Below are 11,058 nucleotides of genomic sequence, written 5' to 3'. Positions count from 1 at the left end.
GTCGTCGCCCGCCGCCTACGACGAGGCGCTGGCCGAGCTCCACGCCCACGGCCCGGCCGCCTTCGTGGACTACTTCGAGCGCAACTGGGAGCCCCGCCGCGACATGTGGGTCCGCTTCCGCGCCTTCGAGGCGGCCCGAGACCTGGACGCGTGCGCCCTGGTGCGAGGCCATCGCCGGCGACTGCTACGCCGTCTCAGCCCTTCGCGTGGTGTGGCACAGTGCCTTCGCGACCTAGTGGCCATGCAGTGGGCCGACGCAGCCGGGGAGTCGGTGCCCGAGGGGCCCGATGGCGGGGGCCCTTGGCTGGAGGATGAGCCGGGGAGGGGAGCCCAGGTGGAGAATGAGAGGGTGAGGGGCCTGGAGACAGGCGACTGGGGAGGGGCTTCGAAAGAAGGAAGTATTTGCAGGGGGGCCCAAATGGAGAAGGAGTGGGTAAGAGCACTGGAAACCAGAGACTGGGGCGGGGCTCAGCTCGAAGGTGAGAAGGGGAGGGCACTGCAGATCAGAGATTGGAGAGGGGGCCAGTTGGAGAATCAGAAGCCGAGGGGACTGGAAGGAGGTGTCTTGAGAGGGTCGCAGTTGGAGAAAGGGCACCTGAAAGGGCCAGAGATTAGAGACTGGAGGGGGCCCCAGTTGGAGGGTGAGAAAGATTGGGGACTGGAAGGTTATGTCTGGAGGGGGGCCCAATTGGAGGACCAGGCGCTAGGAGGATTGGAAGGATATACCTGGAGGGTGGCCCAGTTGGAGGATCACAGTAGGGCGCTGGAGACCACCGACCTGAGGGGGACCCAGTTTGACTATGAGAGGGTCAGGAGTCTTGAAGGAAGCCCCTGGAGGGGGGCGCAGCTGCACGATGAAAAGGCAGGGGGACTGAGAACTGCAGAATGGAAGGGGCCACAGTCAGAAGTAGAGAAGGGGAGGGGGCTGGAGGTCAGAAACTTGAGAGGGATCCCCTTGGAGAAGTCCCTGGAGTTGGCCCCTGAGAACGGAGACCAAAGGGGACCCCGGTGGGAAGATGAGAGGAGGAGAGGGCCAGAGATTGCAGAGGAGAGGGGAGCGAGGGTGGGAGCCAAAAGAAGAAGGGGCCTGGAGGATATCGTTTTGGTCCAGCTGGGAGACACGAAGGTCACAGGGGTGGAGAATGGAGATGGAGGGGGAGCCCGGTCTGTGGGCCCCAAGAGCCGACCTGGACGAGGGATGGAGTGGGGAGACGCGGGAGGGCGGTGTCTAGGGTTGGGGAATGGAGTCGTGTGTGGCACCCCGGTGGGGACTGTATTGGAAGGCAACCCAGAATGGGCAGTGGTGAGGAGCGAACACCTGGCTGCAGGTGACGGCCTGCAGGAAGGAAGCGAAGATGGCCCCAGGGAACCAAAGAGGCTTTGCCGGCCCCCAGGAGAGGAGGAGGTGGACTGGGAACCCCTGGCCAAATTCCGAGCAGCCTGCGGGCCAGAGCTGGCAGACCTGGTGGCTGAGGAGTTGGCCTTTGCTAGGCAGCATGGGACCCGGGGTTTCCACTGGACCGGAGCTGGTTTTGCCCTTAAGGACGGCACCTCGGACTTCTTCCTGGATGGGGCCCTGACACGCTGCAGCTGCTCAATCCATGCCGCCCGCCGTCTGCCCTGCAGACACCTCTTTGCAGCGCGCCTCCTCACTGGGGCAGCCTTATTCCACATGGACCTGCTCAGGGATTGCTGGGGGAGAGCCCCGGAGCCCTGACCCTTCATGCCTCTGCCCACCACCCTCCACCAGGAGGGTCGGAGGGCATTCTTCGATCCCAAAGATAATAGGGCTGAGGCCAAGGAGACCACTCCAGTCCCCCTGGCCACCTCCTGGGTCATCCAGGGACCTCCTCATGGCAGTTTGCCTCTCTGGGTCCAAGGGCAAGCTGACAGTGGTCTCTGAGGTCCTGGAGCCACAGCTGGGGAAGGTGTTGATGGCCAGGGCGGATTCTGAGGGCTTCCCTCTGGAGAGGAAGCATGTGCTGAGAGGTGTAGACAGGGTCAGACTGGGGCAGATGGAAGGAAAAGGGCAGAGCTGGGCGGGGAGGGGGAGGAAGCGATGATACGGGGAGTGTCTGGCAAGAGTAGACTGGCCAATCTAGGGAGTGCAGGGGGAGATGGGGAAAGGGAGAAAGTACAGAAGACAGACGAAGGAGAGGAGATAAGTGAGAAAAGATGGAAAGGGGAGCCGGAAGTGGAGGAGAGAGGACAAGAAATGAAGAGACAGAAATGAAGACATGAGGAAAAGCTGGGGGGAGCAGGAGAGGAAGGTACAGGATGTAGGAGGGGGAAGAAAAATCGGAGATAAGACAAAGGAGATGTGTAGGAGATGGGTAGAGAAGAAATGGAAGGAGCGTGGTTTTGGTTTTTCTCCAAGACCTGGAGACATTGACCCCCTTCGCCTTCTGAAGAGAGAGGGAGGGGGGACACTGGGGATTGGGAGAGTCTCCAGCAGGGGAGGGGAATTGTTTGGACTATTGTGCTTCAGAATTGGAATAAAACAATCTTATTTTGGTTTCTGTGATGAGTTCTTGGCTTCTGGGGTTGGTTGGGAGTCCCAGATCCAGGGAGCAGTTGAGATGGTCCAGCGTTCCTTCATTCTTTCTACCAACAAGGCCTCCTGGGGCCAGATGGGCAGAGGAGCCTCAATGAATTCATCTCCATTGCAACTCAAGCTTCTTCCTCTATCATCTGGACCAGTACGTCCCAGCGGCAACTTCTTAACATGAGTCAATTCCACCTTCAAATGACTGACTCATGCCAAATGTCCTGGCCACAGAATGGGCATGAGACCCAGTCCTGGTCAACGAGTCTGTGCAGGTTGAGGTGGGAGGCTTCTTTTTTTATTTTTATATTTTTGTAGAGACAGGGTCTTGCTATGTTGCTCAGGCTGGTCTTGAACTCCTCGGCTTAAGCAATCCTCCTGCCACAGCCTCCCAAAGTGCTGGGATTACAGGTGTGAGCCACTGTGCTCAGAACTAGGAGGGGTTTTTTTTGTTTTTGTTTTTTGTTTTTGATAGAGTCTTGCTCTGTTACCCAGACTGGAATGCAGTGGCACATTCCCGGCTCACTGCAATCTCCACCTCCCAGGTTCAAGCGATTTTCATGCCTCAGCCACCCAAGTAGCTGGGATTACAGGTGTGTGCCATCCCACCTGGCAAATTTTTGTATTTTTAGTAGAGACGGGGTTTCACCATGTTGGCCAGGCTGGTCTGAAACTCCTGACCTCAGGTGATCTGCTCCCCTCAGCCTCCTAAAGTGCTGGAATCACAAGCGTAAGCCACTGCGCCCAGCCTAGGAGGCTTCTAATAAAGATTCTGTCACTCCTAAGAAGGCCTAGAGACATGATCAGGCCTAGACCTGCTGATGATTACCTTGGTAGGGTGTGACAATGAAGTCCACACTGAGGATGACAGAGCTGAGATGAAGAAAATCGGGATCTTTGCTTGGCTTAGTTGAGTCTCTGGAGTCTGCTCTACCATGGGGCTTCTTAAGTAAAATATATCTTTTTTTGTTAGAGACAGGGTCTTGCGCTGGCCCAGACTGGAGTGCAGTGGTGCAAACATAGCTCTCTGCAGCCTTCCAACTCTTGGGCTCAAGGAATCCTCTGGCTCAGCCTCCTGAGTAACTAGAACTATAGGCTCATGCTACCACCTAGCTAATTTCTCTTTCTCTTTCTTTTTTTTTTTTTTAATGTTACTTGGGCTGTTCTCAAACTCCTGACCTCAAGCAATGCCCCCGCTTCAGCCTCCCAAAATGCTGAGGTTACAGATGTGAGCCATTGCACCTGGCCAATCAAAGATACCCTAATGATTTAGGGAAGTCTGAGTTGGGGTTTCTGTTGTCGCAACTGGGGGGTCGACGAAGTCCAGGTTGAAGTAACTCAGCACTTTTCAAACTTTAGTGTGAACATGAGTCACCTGGGCACCTTTTTAAAGTACAGAGTTGGACTCAGTAGGTCTAAGATGGGGTCCAAAATTCTAGCAAGCTCTCTGATGATGTGGTTGCTGCTGGATTGTGGAGCACACTTTGAGTAGCAATGAAGGAACTCAAGGTAAAAGACAATTCAGGCCGGGTGTGGTGGCTCACACCTGTAATCCCAGCACTTTGGGAGGCCGAGGCAGGTGGATCACTTAAGGCCAGGAGTTCAAGACCAGCCTGGCCAACAAGGCAAAATCCTGTCTCTACTAAAAATACAAAAATTAGCCAGATGTGATGGCGGGTGCCTGTAGTCCCAGCTACTCAGGAGGCTGAAGCATGAGAACTGCTTGAACCCGAGAGGCGCAGGTTGCAGTGAGCCAAGATCGTGCCAATGCACTCCAGCCTGGGTGACAGAGCGAGACTCTCTCAAAAAAAAAAAAAAGAAAAGAAAAGAAAAAAAATGATTCAATGGTTCATGTCATGAGAAGTCAAAGGTTTTGATAGCAGCTGATTGCAGGGGTTCAAACAATGTCAGGTTTCCCCTCTCTCACCTGCTTTTCATGCGATGCATTTCTTCAAAAGACAGCTCTGTCCTGAGAAAGGCGGGGACCAGAAGTTCCCATATCACACCCTTCTATCTGGATCCAAAAATACCATTCTATCAGCATTCATATATTAAGTCTCAAGGAAGTAGCAGGTTGGATTTATGGTGGGTGTCAGTTATCTATGGCTACATAAATGCTGTGTTAACAACTGTAAAACTTCAGAAGTATATAACAATAAACATGTATTTGGAACCAACCTAAATGCCCATCAATAATCATAAACTGGATAAGGAAAATATGATTGGCCAGATGCGGTGGCTCACGCCTGTAATCCCAGCACTTTGGGAGGCTGAGGCAGGCAGATCACAAGGTCAGGAGATCGAGACCATCCTGGCTAACACAGTGAAACCCCATCTCTACTAAACAAAAAATACAAAATAAAGTTAGCCGGACGTGGTGGCAGGCACCTGTAGTCTCAGCTACTCGGGAGGCTGAGGAGGGAGAAGGGCTTGGACCCAGGGGACGGAGGTTGCAGTGAGCCGAGATCACACCACTGCACTCCAGCCTGGGCAACAGAGTGAGACGCCATCTAAAAAAAAAAAAGAAAGAAAAGAAAAGAAAATATGGTACATATACACCATGGAATACTATAGAGCCATTAAACGAACGAACGAGGTCATGTTATTTGCAGGGACATGGATGAAGCTGGAGGTCATTATCCTTAAAAAGCACAGGAACGGAAAACCAAATACCGCATGCTCTCACTTATAAGTGGAGCTAAATGATGAGAAGAAATGACACAGAGAGGGGGCAACACACATGGAGACCTGTTGGGGGTGGAGGATGGGAGGAGGGAGAAGATTAGGAAAAATAACTAATGGGTGCTGGGATTAATACCTGGGTGACAAAATAATCTGTACGACAAACCCCCATGATAAAAGTTTACCTATACAACAATCCTGCACAGGTACCCCTGAATTTAAAAGTCAAAACAATAATAAAAATGAACATGTATTGCTTATGTGTCTTGGGTCACCTGAGGGGTTGGCTAGACCCTTGCTTTTCAAAGTCCATGCAACAGCGTCATGAACATTCCCTGGGAGCTTGTTAGAAATGCAGATTCTCGGCCGGGCGCGGTGGCTCACGCCTGTAATCCCAGCACTTTGGGAGGCTGAGGCAGGCGGATCACCTGAGGTCAGGAGATTGAGACCATCCTGGCCAACACACATGGTGAAACCCTGCCTCTACTAAAAATACAAAAATCAGCTGGGCGTGGTGGTACGCCTGTAGTCCCAGCTACTCAGGAGGCTGAGGCAGGAGAATCACTTGAACCCGGGAGGCGGAGGTTGCAGTGAGCTGAGATGGCTCCACTGCGCTCCAGCCTGTGCGACAAAGTAAAATTCCACCTCAAAAAAAAAGAAAGAAAAAAAAGAGAAAGAAATGCAGATTCTCAGACCCACTCCAAAACTACAGAATCAGAATCTCATTCTAACAAGATCTTAGTATGCATGTTATACTTTGAAAAGCAAAGCAACTGATCATAAACCTATAATTATCTGAAATAGGCTTTTTTAAAAATATGAGGGAGGCCGAGACGGGCGGATCACAAGGTCAGGAGATCGAGACCATGGTGAAACCCCGTCTCTACTAAAAATACAAAAAATTAGCCGCGCGCGGTGGCGGGCGCCTGTAGTCCCAGCTACTCAGGAGGCTGAGGCAGGAGAATGGCGTAAACCCGGGAGGCGGAGCTTGCAGTGAGCCGAGATCGCGCCACTGCACTCCAGCCTGGGCGACACAGCGAGACTCCGTCTCAAAAAAAAAAAAAAAAAAAAAAATGAAAGCAGCTACTCTTGATAAAGTAGCTGATTTTCATTGGGCTTGCCCACATATCAGGAGTCATATGGCTTTTGGGTGAACTAAAAAGGCCTTGTCAGGGCTTGGTGGCTCATGTCTGAAATCCCAGCGCTTTGGGAGGCCGAAGTGGGAAGACTGCTTGAGCCCAGGAGTTCGAGACCAACCTGGGCAACATAGGGAGACCCATTTCTACAAAAAATAGAAACAAAATTAACTTGGTATGGTGGTGCACACCTGTGGTCCCAGCTACTCAAGAGGCTAAGTGGGGAGGATCACCTGAGCCCTGGAGGTCGAGGTTGCAGTGAGCCATGATTGTGCCACTGCACTCCAGCCTGGGTGACAAGGTGACAGAGTGAGACTCTGTCTCAAAAAATGCCTTGGCTGGGAGGACTAGGGTAACTCGTTCAGCACGTAGACCCTCCCGTACAACCCTATGAAACTTCCCTCCAGCCCCTGCCTCTGCAGACAGCTCTTCCTCTGCTGTGCTGCCCATTGCTTTCGTGCAATGTACTTTCTGTCTAATAAATCTGCCTTTCTTTCCCTACAACTGTCTTGGTAAATGCCTTTACCTCCCACGACACTGGCCCCAGCTAGTCACATTCGTGACGCCCATCTCTTAAAATAAAAAATAAATAAAAAAAGAAAGGAAGGAAGGAAGGAAGGAAGGAAGGAAGGAAGGAAGGAAGGAAGGAAGGAAAGGAGGCAGGAGGGATCCTGGGAAGGCAAACAACAGCAATTGAGTGCAGACCAAATCCAAAACTTCTCCACTTGCCTGTTTTATCATTAGATTCTTAGATGTGGGTTATCTGGTTAGTGACGGGAAACTGAAATAATTCATTAATTCATTAACCAAATAACACACAGAGCCCTGGGGTGGAAAAGAGCTCAGCCCATAAGATAAAAAGAAGATGGGCCAGGGTAGATGGGCCAGAGTGTGAGAGAGGGAGAGATTTGGATAGTGAGATTTGCAAGCCCTTAAAGATAGAAGATGAGGTGAGTCTTTATCCTGGGAGGTATGGGAAGCCTTCAAAAGGTTTTAAACAGAGAGCGGCTTGATTGAATGTACGCTAGAATAACCACCTCCCCTGCCCCCGAAGCTTTACTGTGACAAACGGATTGGATGAGTCCAGACCAGGAAGAGATGTATGTGACCATAAACAAACAAATAAAAATACATTTTAAAAAACAGGCAGAAGGATCTTCACAGAACTGGACCTTGAAGAATGTGTTTGCCAGGAAAAGAGAATGAAGAAGTACGTTCTTATTGGAGGGAACTGCAGGTATTACAGTATGTGGCCCTTCAGGAAGGCAAGAGGAAACTAAAGGTTAGTGACCTTAACCCTCTATATGCCCCACATGTCCAGCTCACAAGTGTTAAATCAAGTTTAGCCTAAAGCTGCCTCCTTACGTACTTTAAGTTCAGCCTGAAGGTTTTTCTGTACATCATGAACTATAACAAGTGGACGTGTAAACAGAAGGTGGCCTACACTTGTGCCAATCACCAAGTTTTGGGCAATCAAATGTAGCCAACTGTTCAAATTGTGTTCAAATAAGGCAAACGCCGAGCTGTAATCAATCCAGCTGTTTCTGTACCTGACTTCAGTTTTCTGTATGTCACTTTCCTTTTTCTGTCTGTAAATCTTCCACCACATGGCTGTGCTGGAGTTTCAGCCTACCCTGGCCCAAGGCTGCCTGATTTGTGAATCCTTCATTGGCTCAATTAAACTCTATTTGTTTATTTAGAAATGGAGTCTCGCTCTGTTGCACAGACTGGAGTGCAATGGCGCGATCTCAGCTCACTACAACCTCCACCTTCTGGGTTCAAGCAATTCTTGTGCCTCAGCCTCCCGAGTAGTTGGGACTACAGGTGCCCGCCACCACACCCAGCTAATTTTTGTATTTGTAGTAGAGACGAGGTTTTGCCATGTTGACCAGGCTGGTCTCAAACTCCTGACTTGAAGCCATCCACCCTCCTCGGCCTCCCAAAGTGCTGGAATTACAGGCGTGAGCCACCGTGCCCAGCCAATTAAACTTCTTTAAATTTAATTAGTCTGAAGTTTTTATCACAAGTCACATCAATCCCTCAGGCCCCTGCTCAAATGCCACCTCTTCCTGAAAGCCATCCCTGAGTAGTCTCTCTAAAGAGCCACCCCAGCCCCTTTCTTTGCTTTATCCTTCACAGCACTTATCACTACCTGAAATTATGCCACACAGCTATTTACCAATTTCGCATTGTGGTTAAGCTTATCAAGTATGAAGCCAGACTGCCTGGGTTCAAATCCCAGCTCCACTACTTCCTTGTCATGTGACCTTCAGTTGGTCAGCCTATGTTACAGTTGAGGGGTCATAATAGTACCCGTCTATAGGGCTTTGTGAGGATAAATGAATTAGTGTGTATGCCAGTGTTCTAACATTGCCTGCGTTTCCATTTTTCCCAAAGCAGCCCAATTACTTATTAACATACTGCTTTTCCAGTAACATGCGTTCACCATTATTAAGTCGATCTCCTCCCGCCAAAATATAAGCTCTATTTTGTTTTCCATTGTATCCCCAGTGCCTAGAACAGTGCCTGTTGCAAAGTAAGCTTTGAGTTAAAAAAAAAAAAAAAAAAAGATGAAAGAATGAAAATGGCAGACTGCCTAGCAGAACTAGCACTTCGTGATGCTTCATTGTTGCTATGGTGACGATCCAATCTGCACGAAGATCCCAGCCTCCTTAACCTTGTTCTTACCTCCATCCAGCTCACCCATTGGCCACCTGTATCTCCTGCGGTAGCAGCCAGAAAACTACAACTCCCAGCAGGCTGAGCGCCACCAGCGCTTTCGCGCCCAAGTCCCTTTCCTAAGCGTGAGGGCCTGCGCAGTAGAATCCGCGGGCCCAGAATTCCATCTGAGCTTGTGCATATTGTGGGGTGTTTCCTTCGTCGGCAGGCAGGAGAGGAGTGGGGAGGACCCGTTGACCCACGGAGCATTGTGGGGCCCGCTCGGCTCTCCTTGTCCAAAGGGTCTGGGCCCCGGGGCTGCAGTCTCTGGGTGACGAGGCGGGGGCAGGAAATCTGCTTCGGTCTCCATGGTTACGAGCCGCTCAGCGCGCAGGAAGGGGATTCCAAGGTTGGCGTTGCCACAGTAACCCTGGAGTGGAAGGGGACGGGGATTAGAGACCTCGCGGGAGAAATTAGATTAACAGCCTGGGAACTGGAGGGATGGAGAGTGAGCGATCTCATCTCACTGCAACCTCTGTCTCCCGGATTCAATCGATTCTCCTGCCTCAGCCTCCCAAGTAGCTGGGATTACAGGTACATGCCGTCACGCCTGGCTAATTTTTGTATTTTTAGTCGAGGCAGGGTTTCACCATTAGCCGGGCGTGGTGGCGGGCGCCTGTAGTCCCAGCTACTCGGGAGGCTGAGACAGGAGAATGGCTTGAACCTGGTAGCGGAGGTTGCAGTGAGCCGAGATCGCGTCACTGCACTCCAGCCTGGGTGACATGAGCGAGATTCCGTCTAAAAAAATATATATGTGTATGTGTGTGTGTGTGTGTGTGTGTGTATATTTCCTTTGGGTCTTCTGCCATCTGAGGGTCAGCTACAGGCAAAGGCTGATTATGCTTTTGGTTGCAGAATGGCTGGAGCCAGGCCATCCCTGGAGAGGGAGGAACCTATGGCAAATTAATCAGAGCACAGTCCAGACACTCCGCCTGGAGGGATGTGGCAGTTTGGCATATTCCTGAGTCCCTTTGGACTCCGTTTGGCTACAGCCACAAAAGCCTTTACTTCTGTGAATAAAGTCAGAAATGTTGAAATGGAATTATCACAGTGCTCATAAAAGTGGCAGATGGACTACCCTGCACCACTCAACCATGGGTGCCCCAGCTGGTTTACCCCAGGCCCCACTCCCGGCATTGTAACAAGAGCTCCAAAACTGGCTCCCCCATGACTGGACCTAAGTCACTTGCCCCTCATGTAAATCCATAATTGTGATTAGGGGAGTGAAATATCCTTGGAGGTGGAGGTGGCAACTGGTTTTTTTGATGTTCGTAGGATGTGTGAGGAGCGGACGCTGGAAATAAGACATGGGTCCTTTTAAGAAGAGGGAAGGGGGTGGATGTTGGGTGGATAATCGAGAAACATCCATAACCGAGCACCAGGAGTTCAGTATCTACCTGTCTCCATCCACCTTCTGGGGTTATAACAGCAGGCATCTTGTTCATCACTGGAAACTCAACATGTAGGCACCCAATAAATGCTAGTGTATTAAAATAATTATTGAATCCTACTGACCACTACTCTCTCTTACTATTATTATTTTTTAAGAGACAGGGTCTCACTCCGTTGCCCAGGCTGAACTGCAGTGGCATGATCATAGCTTACTGCAGCCTCAAACTCTTGGGCTCAAGTGATCTTCCTGCTTCAGTCTCCCAGGTAGCTGGGACTACAAACATGTGCCACCATGTCTGGCCTGACCACTCTTTAAGAAAAATAAATCGGCCGGGCGCGGTGGCTCAAGCCTGTAATCCCAGCACTTTGGGAGGCCGAGACGGAAGGATCATGAGGTCAGGAGATCGAGACCATCCTGGCTAATACGGTGAAACCCCGTCTCTACTAAAAAATACAAAAAACGAGCCGGGCGACGAGGCGGGCGCCTGTAGTCCCAGCTACTCGGGAGGCTGAGACAGGAGAATGGGAGGAACCCGGGAGGCGGAGCTTGCAGTGAGCTGAGAGCCGGCCACTGCACTCCAGCCT

General features: G+C 50.9%; 2 protein-coding genes across 2 annotated transcripts in view; both read left to right on the top strand.

Annotated features, from left to right (window-relative positions):
• The window catches only part of ZSWIM9 (zinc finger SWIM-type containing 9), a 26,506-nt gene extending 23,990 nt beyond the window's left edge, over positions 1-2,516 (top strand). The window contains exon 5 of the mRNA XM_017889163.1: positions 1-2,516. This exon is cut by the window's left edge and continues 45 nt beyond it. Within this exon, the coding sequence (XP_017744652.1) occupies positions 1-1,717 (1,717 nt within the window). The 3' untranslated portion in view covers positions 1,718-2,516.
• Positions 2,517-9,163: 6,647 nt separating this feature from the next.
• Positions 9,164-11,058, top strand: part of LOC108539882 (caspase recruitment domain-containing protein 8-like) — a gene marked incomplete at its 3' end in the record, with an annotated part of 63,885 nt that continues 61,990 nt past the window's right edge. The window contains exon 1 of the mRNA XM_017888825.1: positions 9,164-9,430. The remainder of the gene's footprint in view (positions 9,431-11,058) is intronic.

This window comes from Rhinopithecus bieti, unplaced genomic scaffold (assembly GCF_001698545.2).
Source record: "Rhinopithecus bieti isolate Rb0 unplaced genomic scaffold, ASM169854v2 scaffold_574, whole genome shotgun sequence".
Classification (NCBI taxonomy): domain Eukaryota; kingdom Metazoa; phylum Chordata; class Mammalia; order Primates; family Cercopithecidae; genus Rhinopithecus; species Rhinopithecus bieti.
Note: the sequence above shows the minus strand (reverse complement) of the source record. Positions and strands in the feature narration are given on the sequence as shown.